Raw genomic sequence first — 20719 nt, 5'->3', positions numbered from 1 at the left:
AACATTTTAAGAACTGAAAGCTGTCGGCCACATCCATCAAAACAAAAATGTTCGGCTGCCATGGACCAGAACACCCCCGTGGGGGGGGCTGCCATTCTTGCTGCAAAAACCTCAAACTTTTTCCAAGTCCTTCTGACGTTGTGATGTCCAGCAGACGCGACAGCAGCGCTCTGCTCTGCAGAAGAGAACGGCTCGGAAGGCAAACTCTTAAAGCTTTTAGGGGAAAACCACTTTAGAGAATGTAATCCAAGTCTCGTGAAGGAGTTTTTATGATGCAGAATGTTTTAGTTTAATAGATTTCAAACTGCAAAAGCAGCATTTTCTGACAGCAGCAATCCTATAATCAACTGTGCAGAGTTTGAATTGCATTTTTTTCTAATTTTATATCTCTGCAATTCCACCTTAAAAATATCGAGCTCATGCCTCCTCGTCTGTTTCTCATTTTCCCAGAGTCTTTGTGTTGATTATTCAAGTCTCCAATTTGTTAACGAGCTTTGTGGTGAGGTCAGAATCCTCCAGCAAACTTAGAATTTTATTAGCTTTTTCTGTGGGATTTTCTAAAAAAACTATTTTTACTTTTTTTTAAGCATCTTCTGCTCCCTGAAGCAGGCGGGTGGCAGACTTGTTTGGACGTAGCTGCTGCTCGTCTGTAGAAACTCCAGGTTAATGACTGTCCAAGAATTCTGGGAATGTTTACAGTAAAACTGAACCACACCTTCATCTCCTCTGATGTGTATTTACACTCATCATCAGGACACCTGGATCATAAAGACAAAAAGAATTTCCAGCGAAAAAGATAAGAAAATAATCTCTTTTATGGCGCCGTCCGTCCCGTGTCTCCTCCGCCGCGATAAATCTCAGCGGACTTCCAACTGCCGCTTGAAACACCAGCTGGATGGAGCCGAGATGGAAGCGCCGACCCTCACCTGGAGGGATGTTTCCACGAAAATCAGATAATGTGAAGACTCGATCATTTTCTGTGGAATTTCTTTGAAGTTTCCTCAGAGTCACTGCAGTGGTTGAAGATAAACTGACTCAGACTGGACCCAACTAAAGCCTGAATACAGGTCAACGACGTCGCTGATGACCGCTAAATAATACACCCTTTTTGGACCGCCCTAAATTTTCAACCATTTACTGAATTAACGTCATTTCAACACATTAAAAATCAGAAAAAGCTGCTTTTCTCTTCTTCAAGCAGTAACTCTAGCAGGCGGAACGTGAAGCCAACCAGGAAGTAACAAAACGTTGCAGTACCGCCACTGACCAGAGAAGCTGGTACTTAGAGGGAGCAATTTTACATTCACTCAAAAATAAAGTATAATACAGTAAATAAAGTAAAAATACAGTTTTTGTTTAACAATTGTATTCTTTTAGGAAATTTTTAATTCAAAAATGTTTTTTTTTTTAAAAAAGCCTCAACCTTTTATTTTTCCACAACGATTTGAATGTTTTACGCCAATCCCTTCGAAGACTAGAAAATAAAAATAAAATTACTTTCAAAAATGTACCATTTATTCAATCTAGTGCCTTTTTACTTTTTATTTATTTCTAATTTTGGGTTGTTTTAATACGTTACAATTATACCTTTTATTTTTTTATTTTATATAATGTTTTTATTCTCTTGTTGGCTGCTCAGACTTTATTAATATATGTTGCTTTAGCTTTAGCTAACTTTAGCTAACTTGACAGACATTCTGAGGTTTTGACCTCATTTCACACGTATTTGAACTCATCACTGAAGAAAGGGAGCATCTTTGTCCCTTAAAACCTAACATGTTAGCAATATGAACTTATGAGGGGTAGACACTGGTTGCTAGGGAATTTGGTACATTTTTGTTGCCGTAGAGACACAGAAATTCCTACAAAGATCCATCAGATAAAAATACGATTAGAGTTTAATGGTTGCTATGGACTATCTCTGTCTCCAATTTCAATTTCTGGTACTTAACCCTTTATTAACAGAGATACCTTAAGAACACACGCTCTCTGACGAACTGTAACTGTTTGATAATTATTATTTAAAATATTTAAATGTTCCCGCATTAAGTTTCAATAATAAAATTAATACAAAAACATAATAAAAGTTTAATTTTAACTTTTTCATTTAAGATTAGAATTGGACGTGGGGGTGGGGCTAAGGGAAAATCTGCATATTCAGCATTCTTTTCTCTGTGTTTGTAGGTTTGGTCTGCAGACATGTAAATGTAATCAGAAACTACATGTTTTTACATTTTTGTTTAGTGTTCAAACATGTGAGTTTATGTTTATGCTTTGAAGTACTTTATATACGTCTTCTCTAATATATGTTTTAAAGGTTTTCAAAGAAGTAACTTTAGGCTTTTATCTTCTTGTTTTTTCCTGTTTTTTTATTTTCTACTGACCTGAAAAACGATCTGAACCGTGAAACAATCTGAATGGTGAGTTTTGTGATCCGTTACGCCCCAACTTTCCACCGATATGCCACACTTAACGTGGCTGAAGTGTTGCATGTGGCACAAAGCCGCTTTTCTCTGCATCAGAATCAGCTGATGTGATTCACTTCTGTCAAAACTGCTTTTCTCTGCTTCTGCTGGAATTGCATCAACAGTTGAAGAGTTGCTGTAGTCCAAAGAATGTCAACACTGCAGCTAAACTCCCAGTGATAAAGGGTTAGAATACTTTGATTTTTCTCTGTTCGGTTGTTTTACGGTAAACCTTTTTGTGACCGTTATCCTCTTGTTCGGCTCGTTCAGGAGGCAGAATGTAATTGTTTCAGTTTAATGATGACACTAAGACACTAATGCATATTGATTTGTGGATTATCGGGAAGCACCGTTTTGAGTGTAATAACTCTGGCAGAGTTTCTGCTGAGGTCTGCACGAGCAGCATGGAAGCAGATGGTCATTATTAGTGAGGATGAAGACGATCCTTCAGGGCCAAATGGAATAACAGGGAGCCCATTTCCTCCTCTGCCATGCATAAACCACCTCGGCTGTGAGAACAACATCCTCCTCCATCATCATATTCTGCTGGGAGTCGATTGTTTTTCCACGCAGGGATCCAGCTTACTTCTTCAGCCAGCTCCTTAAATTGGTTCCTGCAGAGATGTTTGCAGGAGGGGGGCGGGGCACGCCAGCACATGTGCAACAAATGTGACTTCTCTTAATTCAACACAGGTTCCCTTGAGATGAAGCTCAATGGGCTCTTATTCAGGACGGACGGCCGCCGCGGCTGAACAATGGCGGCTTGTTTCGGCCACAGCCTGGTCACTGTGGCGCAGCTGTCCCCGCCCGCTCGGATCCCCTTTGAAACGACGACGGGAAGCCCCGTCTACCGCTGAAACTTTGGTGAATAACTTGGAATAGTTTGAGGTAACATGAAACGGAAAGAGATAACAGCTGGATTCTGCTGCTGTGTTTGAATCAAAGTTTTTATTTTATCCCCTCTGACGTGAAGAGACAAGTCACAGGCAACGACTTTCACAACAATCCAACCATGACTCTTCCACTGCCGTGCTGCGATTTAATCTGTTTTGTTTTAGTTTCATTCTGTTCAAAATGTTTATCTGTCAAAGAATCCAAATCTTTGTTAGTCTTTTCTAGTGAACCCCTACCACCTTATCCAGTTCATCTTTTCCCTCATTCATACACCTACGTTTTTTTATTAGTCAAGAGTCTCAAACCTTACAAAGCCTGGCTGGACGGTCTAAAAAATGTGTAAATAAAACATATAAGTGTCACTGTAATATCAGAAAACTAGATCTAGAGTCCTCAACCATGAAGGTGTGCTGCAGTCTGATAGTTGTTATAATTAAGACATAAATGTCTCAAGTGGCGATTCCACCTCTTTGACTGTTACGCTACAGTCAAGCGGCGTTCTTGAACGAGCATGAAGCCGATCTTGTTAGCGCTGGATAAGCAGGGAGGGGCTTCTTTGTCAAAGCGATGCCAATCTCACTCCAGACTTTTTCTTTCACAGCTCGATTCGATAGATTAAAGTCTCGATGTCGTATAATTTTGGTAAGGCACAAATCATGATTAATTTCTCCTCCATGTTCAGTTTTCAAATAGTTGACCCTTCAGTAAATTCAATCCAGACATTACTACCAAATCCATGTCCCTGATTGGTCAACGTTTGATTTGGTTTAACTTTAAACTCATGTTCAAAAGTCACTTTTGTTTGTTGAGCCAGAAAACGTTTGTGTTGCTATGCGTGAACGTGGAAACCCAAAACAAACATGTGAGCTCACATAGACTTGAAGACACGTTGCCGAGGGCGACGTGATTGTAGCTTTCCTGGTGTGTATCTCTAACAAAAACAAAACTCCTAAAAATAAGAAAGTTTCTTGTGTTAAAATTCATTGCTCACTCAACATTTCAAAGAAAGGTTCTGACGTTTTTTTCTTTTTGATAACCTCTAATTGTAATTATTTTAACACCTATTGTGTAGTTTCTTGACAAGAATTCAATTTACTATTTAATGTGTGAATGATCACAGTCATGCTGCACTCACCTGGTCTTTTAAGGCACACGTAAATGTATTTTAATAGTTTTTTTAGACTCATTTATCTGATCTAGATAAAAATGCATTTTAGCATTTTTACAAAACATTTTAGCAGTCACTATTTCTCCTTTCTGTTTTTCCTCGTATTGATCATTACTGAGATTATCAGAAATGCTTTTTCTTCCTGTTTGTTTCTTCATCTGAGTTATTTTTTAACAGGTGTTGCAGCATTGTTGGCATTTCTTGTAGCGTTGCCTGAATAGTTTTGTGTTGTGTATGTAGCTCAGCTGTCGTACATTTTTGCTTGATAGTTTAATTGGTTTCTCTAAATTGTCTTTAAGGGTGAATGTGAGTGGGTGTGTGATTGAGGCTCTCTTACCGGCCCCGCGACCCCAAAAAGGACAAAACAAGTTTAGAAGATGGATGGATGTCATAAATCATTGATTTATTTATTATTATTATTTCATTTTTTTGGTTTTATGCACTTTGTCAAATTTGGATTTTGGTACAAATATTTCAAGGATGTAACTCTCAGTGTTGGTGATTCTCACACAACATTCAGCGACTTTTCCGACTTGGTGACTTGTTTTCTCAAAAACAACTCACAAAATCTGTCTTTTCCAGGAGTCTCTGGAAATGTATCTGATGTTTAGAAACTAAGTTTAAACATGTTTTGTTTTCCCATTTCTGTTCTCAAGAACTGCTGAGAGGCTCCGCCCACCTCCAAGCACTCTGTTGCAGTGACAGTCAGCTCCTCTGACAGCAGCAGTAGAGCGGAGGGATTTCTACGCATTAAAAGTGCAAATTCAACAAAAAAGTGTTCCTTTCGTCTCTTCCTGTCCCAAACTGGGACATAAGAGGAAGATGTGTTTGTTGTGTTTCTATTTATAGTTTGTTTTTAGCATTTCTCCTTGTAGATTCGAATATGCTAATGAGGTGATGATGTCATTTAGCAGCGTCTAGTGAATTTTGTCAGCCAACTGTGACTTTTCATAATAAGTTGGTCACACAGGATTCTTTTAGCAAAGTGATTAACATTATTTAAAAAAAAAAGTTAAAGTCCCATTAGTTATGTGAAATGTGTTCTCCTCATTTGGCTCATCTCCTGGGGGAGTGGTGAGCTGCAGACACAGTTGCGCTCGGGAACCATTTGGTCCTTTAACCCCCCCCAAGCCAACCCCTTAATGCTGAGTGTCACTGGGTCCCATTTTTAGAATATTTGCTGCTGCATTTGAACTCCTGACCTTCCAGTTTCAGGGCGGACGCTCTACCACAAGGCCACTGAGCTGGTTTATTAGCATTTTTAACATTCTTAGAAGCTTCTTACATATTTTTCTGAAGATTTTTCTCACTCAAAGATTATATCTCTTGATTATTGACCTGCATTTGAGCACAATTGTTTCTTGTTTTGTTAGTCTTTGTCTGTAGTGTCTTTTCTAGGTTCTTGCTTTGCATTCATAGTTGAAGACTAAAGTCAATGGACAGATAAACTTTATTGTGTGTTCAATAAACAGAAATCTATCTTTCAACAGAACAAAGTAAAATGAAATAAAATTAATAAAGTATTAGATTATAAAATGCATCTTAAACCTCGAGTAATGGTGTCAAACATACGTATCTGACCCACCAGATGGTCACTAATAGAAAGAAATCTAAGATTGTTTAAAATAAATTAATAAAGTTCCTTTGGTTATTTAAAGAAATGACTGCAATGCACAATTCCACCACTAGGGGAACCAAAGGAAACACAAAACCGGCATAACGAGATCAAGAAATAAACATGATAAATGTAATATTTAGTAATTTGGCTACTATGTGGTTTGAGTTGTCCAAGTTGACCATTTGCTGTAATGTTGCTGGTCCCGCCCACTTGAGATCAATTGAATGTGGCCCTGAACCAAAAGGAGTCCTAGAGTATCATATTTAGGGGATGAATGATTTTTTTGTGGATGTTTTTCCTGGCCAGCGGGGTTTGTATCTCCAGAGAGAAGTTGCGTAACGAACGCCAAACGTATCCTCCGCTTTCTGTCACCTTCAGAAACACCAAGAAGGAGTTGGACTTGGAGGCGGCTTTGGCCAGACTCAGGGACCTGGAGGCCCTGCTGAACTCCAAAGACGCGGCTCTGTCCACCGCCCTGGGGGAGAAGCGAACTCTGGAGGCGGAGCTGAAGGACCTGAAGGCCCAGCTAGCTAAGGTGAGCGCTGATGGAGTCTGGTGTGTCTAATCTTTGATGCTGAGTGAAAACACACCATCGGTGTGTTTTCACTCAGCATCACAGATTAGACACAAAGGTTTATTTTATTTATCAGCTTTTGGAGACAAAATAGCAAACCTTTGTGCAAGCCTTGCAGGCATCTGATTATGAATGAGGCTGCAAACTCTACTGCAGTTTTTATCAATGAATCTCAGCGCAGAGCTCCTGTTGTTGCAGTTCGCCACCTACTGGTCAGATTTGGGAATTCTCCTGACTCATCCCCGGATCTCATCTCTTTCTCCTCTTCCTCCCAGCTGGATATCAACTTGGCCGATGCCAAGAAGCAGCTGCAGGATGAGATGCTGAGGAGAGTGGACGCAGAGAACCGCCTGCAGACCATAAAGGAGGAGCTGGAATTCCAGAAGAACATCTACAATGAGGTTTGAGCTCCTCAGCCTCCACACTTCTATTTTTGCTCTCCGTCTCCCTCATCTGAGCTGCTTGTTCCTCCAGTTTTCCTGCAGCGTGTTGGGCTGTTTCCAACCACCTACTGGTTTGCTTTGCAGTAGCCCCTCATGCACTTTTTCAATCCCCCCTCCCCTTTCAAATTCAAGGAAAAATGCCAAAACTTGAGATGTGCCTCTTGTTTTTTTTATTTTGAAACAGATGAATTTTGTGTGAACTGTAACGGAATCAGGAGTTAAAGATTTCTCTGCTGGAGCTCTGGGCATCTAAACAAGTAATTAGAGCCGCTAACTGGCTAATCAATACAATTAAGTTTATTGACTGAAGCGGGGTCTGTGCAGGTGGAGCGTTAATTCGTGTTTACGGCGCATTAAACGGGGGGAAAATGAACCAGAATGAAGTGCTCCTGAGACTCGGCAGCCTGTGTCTGAACGCGTCCACCTCCCTGCAGGAGCTGCGCGAGTCCAAGCGGCGCTGCGAGTCGCGGATGGTGGAGATCGACTGCGGCCGGCAGCAAGAGTTCGAGTCCAAGCTGGCAGCCGCTCTGACCGAGCTGCGAGCTCAGCACGAAGAGCAGGTCGGCCTGTACAAGGAAGAACTGGAGAAGACCTACAACTCCAAGGTAAGACCACTGCAGCTTTGGCGCCACCTGCAGGCCACACAGGGAACGATCCATTTGTCATTTCATCGCTTTTAAAATGTACATGTTAAAATAGAATTTATGCTCTGTTTTGGCCATAAATTAAGAAGAATTTATCTTTCTGGATTTTTTCAAAAGTTCTCAAACAAAATTTAGATTTGTTAAGTTTCTCTCTAAATCAGGGGCCAAAATCCAACGTTAGGTTTTGGGCTGAACAGGATGAAAATTTAGTAAACACTCTAAAACTACATGTTTTTAACAAAAAAATGTGACTTTTTTACATAAATATAATTAAAATATTATTCCAGAATAAAACAAATTAAACCTTAAATAACTTTCAATATTTTTCTCTCTATAAAAATATATTTTGTCGAAACTATACAAGTTAGAAATAAATTAATTGTAAAGAAAAAAACACTAATTTCTTTACTTTGTCCTTTTATCTGAAAAAATATTTTTATAAATAAGCCTAAAAAAAAAACAAAGTAAAGAAATAAAAATTCAGTTATTGCCTTTTAGCAAAAACAAATTAAATGATTCTATTTTCTTTGCTCAGTGTTTCGTTTTCTGGCTGTTTTACTCTTTTTTTTGCCCTTAATAATTTTATCTGGTTATGTTTATTCTGCACCTTTAGTAAGAGGGAGGGAGAGGGCGATGACAGAAAAATGCTATGTATTTTATAAAGAAAGTCTTTATAGATCTTTAGGAAAAACTTTTATATAACTGATCTTCTGACCTCCATAGTCGATGTGTTGCTTTAGTATGTTATGAGTTCAAGATAACATTGAGCAGTTATGATAAAAAAAAAAATGCTCTGGTGGGCCACATATAATTACCCAGAGGGCCGGATCCGGCTTTTATAATTTTGACAAAATATAATTTATGGTGAACAAAATATTAAAAGTTATTTAATGTTTAAGTTGATTTATTCTGGGTTAATATTCCTGCCTACTTTTATTTTTCCAGGATAAGTTAAAAAGTTACTGTTTTAAACTTTTAAAACATTTTTGGGCTATTTTGGAGTTTAGCTAATATTTCAGCTACATGCTAGCTGTTTTGGCTTATTTAGGCTTTTTTCCGTTTTCTAGGCTGTTTTGAAGTTTAGTCATTTTTTTCAGCTAGCTGTTTTTATATATAGTTATTTAGGCTAATTTGTCAATTAGCTGGCTATTAGCTTCAGCGTTTTTAGCCATCAATTTCAGCATCTGTAGCTGTAAGCTGCCAAATTCACCTTTCCGCATTTACACTCGCATCATCACAGGTAATGCTGTTTATCTAGCTCATAATTATGCTAAAAAGTTACAGTTTTAAAATTTTTTACATTTCGTTTTAGTGTGTTCATCTAAGATGTGTTTTGGATTTTGGATCTTGTGCGATTGAGTTTGACACACATACTCTAAAGGAATAGATCCAAATGAGATGAAAACCCATCCAGATGCATATTCTTGATAACTCTAGAGTTTAAAAAAAGTTTTGAGAAGCTTAACTTCCGTTTGCTACCAAACTTGAAGAAAGAAATGAGTTTCTGCTGCTTCCAGCTGGAGAACGCCCGTTCCTCGGCTGAGAGGACCACCAGCTTGGTGGGAGCTGCCCACGAGGAGCTGCAGCAGACCCGGACCCGTCTGGAGGGCGTGACGCTCCAGCTGAGCCAGCTGCAGAAGCAGGTTGGGTCACAGGATGAATGGTTCTTCATCCGAACCGCCACCTCTGACGTTAACCAGCGACCTTTCTCCATCAGCTCTCAGCCAGCGAGGCTAAGGTGCGCGAGCTGGAGGAGACTATGTCCCGGGAACGGGACCTGATGAGGCGGCGCCTTGAGGACAAAGATCGGGAGATGGCGGACATCCGAGCCCGGATGCAGCTGCAGCTGGACGAGTACCAGGAGCTGCTGGACATTAAACTGGCTCTGGACATGGAGATCAGCGCCTACAGGAAGCTGCTGGAGGGAGAGGAGGAGAGGTGAGGAGAGGCTTTAATTGGAACCCACCTCTGCCCTTGCCACCCCTCTATTACCCCTTTTCCCTGTCCTTACTTGTTTAATAGCTACTAATTCCCCTCACTTCCCCTCTGCCTCTGGCAGTCCGGTCAGAAGTGCATGTGACAACTTCACGAAAAAAAGCACCTTTTTCATAATGGTGGCTTTTCTGTTGGTTTTATCTCCATAGCAACCATTTTATCTTTTGGTCGCCTGAGGCCGACGAACAAGTCTGTGTCATTTTTAGAAGAATCGGAAAAAGTGCATTTTTTTATTTTCTTAGCAACAGAAGTTTTTTGTTAGCCACGCCCACATTCCTGATATGTTCGTCTTAGACCGTATGTCGTATATCGCTTCATTCAGCTGGAGCCAGGGATTTATGTATTAAGTTTTTACAAAAAATGTCTGAGTAACAGCAAAACGCCACTTTTGGTGGCTCGCCACACTAATGCCGTTCAAAATATTTTTTTCTCCAATTAGCTCACCAATGATGCTTGAGGAGTTAAGAGGTGATAGGTTGAAATCTTAATGAGAAGTTTAAATTTGGAGCTTCTACTAAAAGGGATTTTTTTTTTCTTTTTCAAGATGGCAGCCTCTTTCTGAAGCCATTGATAACTCTAGAGTTTAAATAAAGTTTTGAAAAGCTTAACTTCCGTTTGCTACCGAACTTGAAGAAATTAAAGGGTTGCAGACTTAACTTGGCGTCGTGTACAAAATGTAATAAAAATCAATCTACCTAAAATGATCTGAACTTCACACTTTGCTACAAAATGGCTGCCAAACCGTTGGTGCTTTGGCCATCCCATAATGAGTTAAAAACCTCCTTTGGATATCCCCAACACGTCTGTTTTGGCTTTGTTAGTGGATTTTAAAATGTTGCTTTCCTGGCCCCATTGTTTGTTTGTTCTTTTTTATGGTCTTTTCAGCTGTGATGTCATCATTTTTGTCTTTTTTTTAATTCAAGATGGCGGACTGCTTCTGAAGTCAGAGGTTGAAACAGTTTTAGACTTAACTTGGCGATGTGTGTAAAATGCCATGAAAATCACTCAAACTAAAGTGATCTTTTCCTATGTTGTGCAGTAATCGTCAAAGTTCTCACTCTCCCACAAAATGGCCGACAAGCCATGGGTGCTTTGGCCATCCCATAATAATTACAAAACTTCCTTTGAATATTTCTGACATGTCTGTTTTGAATTTTTTCTCCCAGCCATATAAAATATTTTTGCCTCATTCATTTTTAGTGTTTATATCCCGCTGTGATGTCATTTTTTTTTTTATTTTATTATTATTTTTTTTCAATTTTATTTTTTCGGGGTGTTCATCGTTCACTAAGTCAGTCACTCCTTTTCACAAGTTGCTAGGTACAAATAAATTTGAGCTTTCATCCTGGATCCTAAACTTCTATGTCATTCTGAAAAGTCAACAAACAAAAATGGCCGATTTTTACCAAAATGAACCTCACAATGACCAACACTGACCTCTACAGGAGCATCTCTGTCACTGCACATTTTTGACAGAAATTAAAATTCAAAAATAAAAAAATCAGTGAAATTTTGATGAAAGCTTCCTCTTGTGTAAGACACTTAAAGAGACTGTTCTATAATGGCTGACACTGCCCCTCCCCCGCTCCAGGCTGCGTCTGTCACCCAGCCCCACTTCCACCAAGGTCACAGTGACCCGCTCCGCCGGCTCCTCCCACGCCAGCCGCCTGCTCCACTCCTCCGCCGTGGCGTCCAGCAGCCGCACGTCCTCCGGCGCCAGCAGCACCAAGAAGCGGCGCCTCAACGACAGCGAGGCGTCCAGCATGGTGGGGGGGACCGTGGTGAAGTCCCACATCAGCCAGCAGGCGTCGGCCAGCGGCCGCATTATGGTGAACGAGGTGGACCTGGAGGGCAAGTTCATCCGTCTGAGCAACAAGTCTGACGAGGTGGGAGGGGCTGAAGGATGAACCTTCCTGAGCTCGCGGCGCTCATGGCGCTCACGCTTTGTTTGTTTCCTGTCTGCAGGATCAGTCTCTGGGGGGCTGGCAGGTGAAGGCGCAGGTGGGGGACGGCGACCCCATCACCTACAAGTTCCCCAGCAAGTTCAGTCTGAAGGGCGGAGCCACCGTGACGGTAGGAGTCTGACGTTCAGCCTCATTAGGCTCAAACGATCAAACCTGACCGTTCGTCCTCCACAGATCTGGGCGGCGGCCGGCGGAGGAACCCACAACCCCCCCACCGACCTGGTGTGGAAGAACCAGAACTCATGGGGGTCCGGAGACCTCCTGCAGATCATTCTCGTCAGCTCCAGCGGGGAGGTGCGACTCCTCTCCTCTCACACTCGTTTACCTCCAGCTGCAGCTGCTTCACCTCTGTTCCTCGTTTCTCCTCCAGGAAATGGCGGCGAGGAAAGTGACGCGCACGCTTTTCCAGGAAGATGAGGAAGACGATGAAACGGTAACCTCCTCCCCAACTCACATTTAGAGTGCTCAATAAATGTTTATCCTGTTTGGCCCGCGACCTAAGAGTGTTTTGGATTTGGACCCCTTGTGCGATTGAGTTTGACACCCCTGCTTTAAAGTATTTAGTATTTTGAGGCGCTGTGTTGCGATGAAGTTGCTGTTTTTGTCGCCCCCTGCAGGGAGCTCACAGCACGAGCGGCGAGTACAACCTTCGCAGCCGCACGGTGATCTGCGACTCGTGTGGACAGACGTCGGAGCGTGGTGGCGGGGGTCTGGCAGAAGGCCTTGTGGGACATTCCCTCTTCATGGGAACCAATGAGCCCAGACAGGTGCGGTCACATGACCTCAGGTGCCTCTCTTTAGGAGTCGACCTGCTTTCATGAAGCCTCATGGTGACTCTACAGATGAAGGTTCCTTACAGATCCTGAAGCATTTCTGAAGGAAACTGGCAATTTTCTAACACAGTTCTGCTAATTCTGTAGCTGCAACACAGCAACCGTTGAAAAGTCACACTTCCCTACTTACCTCAATACATGGTCCACAAACCAAGACATGAAAGATTGAGAGTCCCTCCGATCATCCTTTAATCTACGTAAAAGTGTTCCCAGTGGTCTTTTAATGATGATTATGCTGTTTTTAGCAAAAATGAAAAACTCTGTTGTTTCTGCAGAGCAGCAGGAGTTTGTGAGCAAGACTGCTGACAAGGATCAACCCCGCCCCCTTTTTCTTCCCTGTTACTGAGAGCTCTCTGTTTACGTTAGCTCATAGGAGTTGTGAGGGGCTATCAGCTAGCGGGAGAGCACGTTCAGAGATTGGTAACGGGAAATGGTTCAGTCCTGTCCACAATCCAGACGTGAATTTCTAAATATCTCCTTCTGCTCTGCAGAAACTGTTCTAGAACATGTAAAAAATACAAAAAAAAAAAAAGAATGATAAAAAAAGAGGCGGGATGCGTTAAATTAAGCTAGCATCATAAGCTAATTAAGGCTAGCGTGTTAATCAAATAATTCTGAGTGAAATGTTCATTGTAAATCCATCATCAGGACAGTTTGCTGGATTCAATAGCAATTGCACTAAACTACTCCACTGGGAAGGTTTACAAGCCAGTAGATTTTTGACAACCAACGGCAAAACGTTACTAGCCTTGCTAATGCTAACACGATAACAACCGACCGTTATGGAATCAAAGATGGGCGGGGCTTTTCGACTGGAGTTCACGTGATGCTTCTGAAAGGAGGTGGGACTTACACCAGTTGACCAATCACAAAATTCAACTGTAATACATCGTTTCAACCTGTAGGGGGCAGCACACTGACGGTTTTGACTATAATTTTAGGGTTTATTTTAAATGGTCAAAAATGTGGCAATAGACAGTACTTGTAAAGCCATATTTATAGAGGTCAACAGCCAGAAAAAGTTAATTTAGCGTTTGGTTACCATTTAAAATTTAGGCTAAAAACGACATAATCCTCATTAAAAGACCGAACGATTTGAAAAGATGATCAGAGAGGGTCTTTAAAGGTTCTTTAGCCCCAAGAAAAAAACTAATTCTCTACAGGATAATCAAGACAACCTGGTTGCACCAAGGGGGAAATGTTGCCTTAAATAATGAATATTTTTGTTCTAAATAAATATTTTTTTAATTATTAGATATATATCTTTCTAAATAAAATATATGTTTTTCCTATTTCACCATATTCTGAGGTTTGTGCACACACATCTCTCTAAAGTCTGAGGGAGGTTTTTCTCTCTGGTTGTTCTTCACATTTCCAATCCTGTCCTCTCCTCAGGGCCGGGTCAAGCCGGAGAACTGCTCCATCATGTAGGAACCAAAGCAGACCTCACCAGGAAGCATTGCCAAAAGTTTTCCACCTTCAGGATGTTTGTCTTGATGTTTTTTTTTCTAAATCTTTGACTTTTGTTGTTTTTGTACTCGAATTTCTCTGCAGCTTCACCGCTCTGGCCGCAGAAGCGTTCTGCTTTCACGTGTACCTGTTTACGATTCGGTCCGACTCGGGGGTTCTTAGTGATGACAAAGCTGTCGACACTCAACACGCACAGCAGGAGGCTCCGCCTCCCCCCGGACTGATCCATTTTGGTTGGTTTTGACTTGTTTTTGTGCTGCGTTTATATAAAATGGGAAAATATATTTATGCTTCCAAAGGACGCCGGGTTGGCTCAGGTGAACATTTTATACAGATTAGAACGTTTGTTTGATGAAAACACTAAATTGTGGTACTTTATTTTTTTACGGCCGAACTTGTTTTCCTGAAAACGTCGGATCAGGACTGTAGAATAATGAATGCCCTGAAAGCAGCGTCTGCTTCCAGCTCCAAACGTGCCTTTGGAGGACCGCCGTCTCCGCCTCCTCTCCTCGGTTTGCTCTCTAAAAACTCTTCCGCGGGGCTTGTCTTTTCTTGTCTTTGGTTCCTGTTAGGTTTAGCGGCTTTCCGACCCCCCAGCAGGACTTTTTGTTGTACTGTAGTGTGGCAGCTCAAAAATTCTCCCGTGAAAAGTTTATCAGAAAATGTACAGAAAATACTTGATACTGTTTGTTTTTTCTTTCTTGCTCCAAGTGCCTTTAGATGTCTAGAAGTTCTTGTTAAGCATTTATAATCATGTTTTCTTAAACTCTAAAGATCTTGAAGATCTTGCGTTTTCCCTGAAGAATTTCTTCTTTTCCTTGGACAAGATTTGCTGGATCATGTTATGGAAAATCCATGTATTGATGTCATATTATTTTTTTCTTGAATATCAAGTAAAACTTCTATTTTCCACTAACTGTTGAAATCATTTCTTGCTTGTAAACATTTTTATTTACTCGAGACACACGTCTCCACAGTTACATTCAATAATACAAACCAGCATAGATGAAAAAAGTCCTTCTATAAAACAAAATGTACATTTTCTCTTAAACACCAAAAATCTGAGGAATGTTTTGTGGCAAAAACTCAGCAAAATAAAAAAAAAATACATGTTTAAAAAAACGTTTTGTTCCTTTTGGCTTTCCGTAGAATATTTAAAGTGTCAGAATTGTACAAATAAAAAAAATTACTTTTAGTAAACAGCTGGTCCAACTAATTTTGTGCATAATTGTATGCACATTTAACTGTTTTTCTGTGGTTCTTAAACAGTTTTTGAACACCAACAGCTTGATGAATTTAACCCAAAATGTTAACTAAACTAATCTTTTTTAGTGTTTTACAAATTTCTGCTTAAAAAACAATCAAATTAACATCAAAAGAACCAGAAAACTTTTAAATCTTCCATCAACTGAGAACTTCAATGTTTATTTTAAATCTTAGCTGCAACAGGAGAATATATGTACCATCTAATGTCAGCAGGGGGCGATGTTGTACCAGTCAGAGATTCCACTGGAACCTGAAATCTCATTAGTTTTCTGAAAATAAACATGAGAATAAATTCAGATCCAAGGTTGAATCTGGAGTTCTGTACTGAGGAATAAACACCATTTTTATCCGACACCATCATGAAGTTCATTCAAGAATGTTCCGTGTGTAGCCATCATCACAAATGAGTGAAATAAAAGAGCTAAAATGTTCTGGAAGTTTAAAACTTGAAAACTAAAAAATTGAAATATTGAAAGATTTATAAAGTTTTCAATTTTTCCAGTTCTTAAATTGTTTTCTCTTTGCACAGATGTGCTTTAGTAGGTGTCTATTCCTTAATTTATTGACAATTCAGAGCATCTTATTGTGGTTATTTTTGCCTTTTTTTCACATTAATTGTGTGACGAACTGATTTTCTTTGCAGTGGTTGCAGCACCCATCCACTAGAGGTCAGTATTTCACCACTTTAAGGTCAATTTGCTAAAAACTAGATTTTTTACTGTTTAAGATCAGAGATGTTGCAATGTAACTCATCAATTGTTACGCAATTAACATAATTCTGATGCAGAGAAAAGCAGCTGACTGTGTAAACAATTAATTAGTTACAGTAGTACAGCTGACTTACTGTATATGTTCTGACCCAGGATGGCTCCGCCCACAAAACAACCATATTTGGACAAATGAATAGAAAAATAAAAGATTGTGTAGAGAATACTTGCTATAAAAAAACATGTTCACCTCAGTTCAGGTTTTACATTCATGTGACGTCAACAATATTTCCATCTCTATATTTACAAAGTCCTCACGCGGCAGCAGCGGCGTGCTGAAAAACTGGCAGGAAACGCTGGAAAAAGTGATTGAAGTTTTTCCAAAGGAATAAACCAATCAGAAAATATTTTTCTGAATGAATCCGAGTGACGTCCATCTAAAAACTTCACAATCAGCTGCAGAAGATGAAGAGCTGCAGTCTTCCTCATGCTGGACGCCCTCCGTTTGCAGGAGGAGTTCCACTCAAAGCCCACAGGGGGCAGCGCTGCTCAGAAATGAGGGCAGCTCTGTTTTTCTTCATCATCCCCAAAGAGAGGAGGAGTGAAAACAGCTGCGCTCCTCACTGAAAAGTCCTCCTGGGGGAGGGGGACGGCGGGCGGCGGAGCGGCGGGAGGTCATAGTGTCCGGGGATGTGGCTGTTCACCGGGAGGTCGTAGTGGCAGTGGGGGTCCTCGTGGGGGGCGTGGCCAAGGGAGCTCTGACGCTCTGAGGATGAAAGAGGAGACGAGGGAATGTTTTCATGAATCTGTCACTTTTCTGGTTCATTTAAGATGCAGAACTTCCAGATTTTTTAGGCTCATGTTATTTTCGTTTAGTAGGAATGAGGCACAAACTACTAACTTAGTTAGAAAACCAAGAGGGCAGCAGCCCTTGAGCCCTGCAGAATCAAGCTATGTTTACGCCGCGCTCAGCAATGACGAGTCCATGTAAACACATGTTTTTGGATCAAAATTCTCACCATCATACACGCTTTTACGACCGTTTTCAGGCTCTACGTACAAAACGCATGGCCATTTAATGGTTCCTAGCTATACCAGGTCGAATTTTGACCATTCGGGGACTCGGAAACTCGCCAATCTGTTTGTTTATCAGATATACTGTTGCTTCTCTTCTGACATGATGACATAACTGCCTACAAAGTTGTTAGCAAGGAATCAAACCATTTTGGGCCCAATTTGTGAGATTTGAACCACTTCAACCTTTTTTACCAACATTTTTCCGACGGTAGGTGGCAGAAATGTGCTATTAAACAGTAAAAAAATGAAATAAAAGAACAAGAAGCCCCTCCCAGATTGTCCAGTGTGAACACCATGGGTTAACACACATCAAATGTATGGTGTGTACGTAGATTAAGAGTTTTATTTTTGACTTTTTAAACACAGTTTGAAGCCTTTTAGTATCCTGATCCTCGCTTGTGGAATAGTTTACCTGAGGATCTAAGAGTTTTTGCCTCTGTGGAGATTTTTTAAATGTAAATTAAACACACATCTTTTTAACTTAACATTTACATAACTCATTTAGTCAACTTAATTATTTATATGTTGGGCTTTTAGGCATTTTATGGCTTTAATGGTTTATCATTTTTACGTTTTTTCATTGTCTATCTTTTTATCTATGTAGTCTCTCCTCAAATTGTAGCTAGTTTCCTTTATTACTGTTGTTGCTTTTATCTAATGTGTCTTACAACTTTTTAATGTTCTAACTAATGTTTTACTATGTCGTCGTTTTGTCGTTTTACTTCTGGGTAGGAAAAAAAACTGATGAAAATAATGCTTACTTCATAAAAAATGTGTTCTTTTGTGTACCAAAGGTAATTTATTATTATATATATGTATATAGTTTAGAAATGCATGGCATATACCCTATAACTTCTTGATTTTATCTATAATTTTTAGTCAGACACATAACAGAAACTCTGTATAAAGGGGCATTCGATTGTTGACCTCTGACCTCTGCGGAGCGTGGCCGTTCTGAAGGGTGGCGGACTGATCTCGGTGTACGCCCGCTCTCGGGGCACAGCCGACTTCATCTCCATGTAGCTGCTCTCGGGGGGGCAGGGGGGAAGGCCCGGCAGGTCTTTGATGGTGGCGTAAGGATTCTCGCTGTTCAGCGAGCTGCTGCTCACCGCCATCAGGTCCTTCAGCTCTGTCGCCGGGCAGAACAGAGGAGACGTGAAAAGAAAGCACATTTTTGATCAGATTCTTTGAGGTGTTCCGTCATGTTGGGTTTCAGTCTGCTCACATGATAACTTTAATACGTAATTATAGAATCGGAACAAAAACTACAGAAAAAAATCCTTAAAAAGTTCATTTTTGGGGAAAATTCTTGAAGTTTGTTTAATGTTTTTCTTAATCAGGTGGGAGGTCATTCCTTTATTCATTTTGGGGCAAGAAAAATTTTTTGTTAGTACTTATCAATTCAATAACTCTTATGGAACTAAATTCAGATAAACATAAACATTTTTCCTGCGTGTTTTGGCCTGCAGGGGGCAGCAGAGTAAAAGAAGTAAAAAACATTTTTGCTCTGGAAGGAAGCAGGTGCGCTCTTCAACCGTCTGCTGAAGATGAGGAGAAACTACCTTTGTTGTAATATTTCCCCAGGCCGGCGCTGTAGCTGTACCTCCTGTCGATGCCAAACGCTCCTGCAAACCATCAAAAACACATTTTCCACTTTAGTTTCATTTTTTGGCAGATTGATCTAAAGCAGAGCGTGCAGAATCAAAGCCAGGTGAGTGAGTGAGGGAGGCTGCCAGAGCCGCCATCAGCTGGTATGTGTTTACAGCCTCGTCTCTGATGTGAAAAAGCTTCAATTTTTCCCTCAATTTTCTAACTGGCTCATAAACTTCTGTGTGAGGCTGCCTGTGATCAGCGACCCCCCCTCATCTCTGACCGGAGTCTTTGCGAGGCTCGTGGTGTTTCCAGTCTGCAGGCAGAGTGGCGTTGGTCTCGACCCCGAACAGGCCCCGCCTCTCCCGCGCGGCGTTTTTGCAGAACAGCTGGTTGTTGGTGTTCTGTGTGCGTCAGAAAGAGTTTCAGTTTTCACAGTGACCGGCGTCGGAGCGCTAGCGGGTGACGAAGAGGGAGGGGCCTCACCTTGATGATGCGGTCGTGGTTGTTGGGGAGGTGCGGCAGCGGCGGCCTGTTCTGGCTCAGCGTGTGGTAGCTGGGGTTGGAGTAGTAGTGATGGTAACTGTGAGGAACCTCTGAGGACATCAGAACACAAACGACACGTCACACCTGCAACTTTTTCCTGTCCGGAAACCTCCTGATCACACCAATCGATCATCCCGATTGATCAGATTCGAGCTTTTCTCTCTGAGGAAAGCGACTGAAGCAGAAAACGTAACTTTCAGTCCTCTCAGCAACTCAGGAAGAAAGTAGATTAAAAAGTTGTTTTTTCATTTATATGATTTTTCATTCAAATATAAAAATCATGTTTTAAGTGAAAAGTACGGTGGCCCTGAAGGGCAAATGACTCAATGCAAAAGCAAAACAAATAATAAAAACAATATTAAGTTTTAAAACTAAAAACATTTGACAAATTAAAACCCAATTCCAAAAAATTAAACATTTCAGAAAACAAAAGTCACCTCCAGAGAGGCTGATGTTATTTGTAAATATTTACGTGTGACCAGCACAAAAACTGATGGAAAGTAATTTCGACCACATGTCATATGTGAAGCTAAGATATTCTAAAGTATTTTAAGTGGTAAAAGTAAAAACTGGAATACTTTAAGTGTGTCCAACGCTGAAGAGTGATAAACATGTTTTAGCTCAGGCCTCCTAACCTTCCTCTGGGTCCAGGGGGTCCTGGCCCTAAACAGATCAGGTGTTGTCAAGGACAGAATTCAGCATCAGTCACTCATATTTCAGCATTCAAAGTAACTGCAGCCAAGAAAAAAGTTCAGCACTGGCCATAAGTATTTAGAAAATTACATTCAAATAGTCACTTCAATCAAGAAATCAAAATGAAATGTTGAAAAATGAAACAAGAAACCGTAAAAGTCGATACAATGGGCCTTCACTGACTGGATGATGATGTTTGGTTTTTGACGTTTTCAAATGTTTCATCAATGTCTGCATATCTATAAAGTTTTATGATCAGTACGGATCATTTCCAGTATTGCTTCACACCACATAACTGTCAGTTGAAATAATGGACAAATATAATCATCAACACAGAGATGTGAAATAATTTTTGTTTTCTGAAATGTTTCATTTTTATTTTCATTTCATTTTTTGCGGAATTGTCCTTTGATTTCTAAAATGTAATGTTCTTTTATCATTTGCTTTGGTTTTATGATTGTCGTGATCTTTAAAATGTTTTGCGTTGATTTGTTGGTGAAATTTGTACTTCAGGGCCACCGTAGAAAATCCATGAATCTAAATTCCTTTGAAGACATATTTGTATTGTTTTACAAGTAAAAACAGCTTCTAATTATTTTTTAATGTATAGTGTTAAAGTTCTAATAATAAAATTTTCACTTTTCTTCAGTTTATATTACTGTTTTTATAAAAAGTGTTTCCTTAAAATGTAAATAAACCTGGTTTTAAATTAAAATTTGAAAAAATTTTTAGAAAAAGGGAGCAGAAAGGGCGCTACAGAGGGGGCGATGCA

At 40.4% G+C, this 20719-nt stretch overlaps 2 protein-coding genes across 3 annotated transcripts in view; one reads left to right on the top strand and one right to left on the bottom strand.

The window, feature by feature from the left end:
- lmna (lamin A) overlaps positions 1-14984 on the top strand; it is a 42658-nt gene extending 27674 nt beyond the window's left edge. For both annotated transcript variants that reach the window (XM_024258292.2, XM_024258291.2), the window contains exons 3-13: positions 6524-6680; positions 6995-7120; positions 7597-7767; positions 9324-9449; positions 9524-9744; positions 11393-11687; positions 11767-11874; positions 11940-12059; positions 12136-12198; positions 12383-12532; positions 13994-14984. In XM_024258292.2, coding sequence (XP_024114060.1) covers positions 6524-6680; positions 6995-7120; positions 7597-7767; positions 9324-9449; positions 9524-9744; positions 11393-11687; positions 11767-11874; positions 11940-12059; positions 12136-12198; positions 12383-12532; positions 13994-14029 — 1573 coding nt within the window. In that variant the 3' untranslated portion in view covers positions 14030-14984. The remainder of the gene's footprint in view (positions 1-6523; positions 6681-6994; positions 7121-7596; positions 7768-9323; positions 9450-9523; positions 9745-11392; positions 11688-11766; positions 11875-11939; positions 12060-12135; positions 12199-12382; positions 12533-13993) is intronic.
- A 271-nt stretch (positions 14985-15255) lies between these two features.
- The window catches only part of pear1 (platelet endothelial aggregation receptor 1), a 62181-nt gene continuing 56717 nt past the window's right edge, over positions 15256-20719 (bottom strand). Inside the window, exons 16-20 of the mRNA XM_024258290.2 lie at positions 19195-19304; positions 18992-19112; positions 18681-18743; positions 18053-18247; positions 15256-16807 (exon numbers count right to left, since the gene is read on the bottom strand). Of these exons, the coding sequence (XP_024114058.1) occupies positions 16662-16807; positions 18053-18247; positions 18681-18743; positions 18992-19112; positions 19195-19304 (635 nt within the window). The 3' untranslated portion in view covers positions 15256-16661. The remainder of the gene's footprint in view (positions 16808-18052; positions 18248-18680; positions 18744-18991; positions 19113-19194; positions 19305-20719) is intronic.

Source organism: Oryzias melastigma, linkage group LG16, assembly GCF_002922805.2.
Source record: "Oryzias melastigma strain HK-1 linkage group LG16, ASM292280v2, whole genome shotgun sequence".
Classification (NCBI taxonomy): Eukaryota; Metazoa; Chordata; class Actinopteri; order Beloniformes; family Adrianichthyidae; genus Oryzias; species Oryzias melastigma.
The sequence above is the reverse complement of the archived record's forward strand: the minus strand, read 5'-3'. Positions and strand labels throughout refer to the sequence as shown.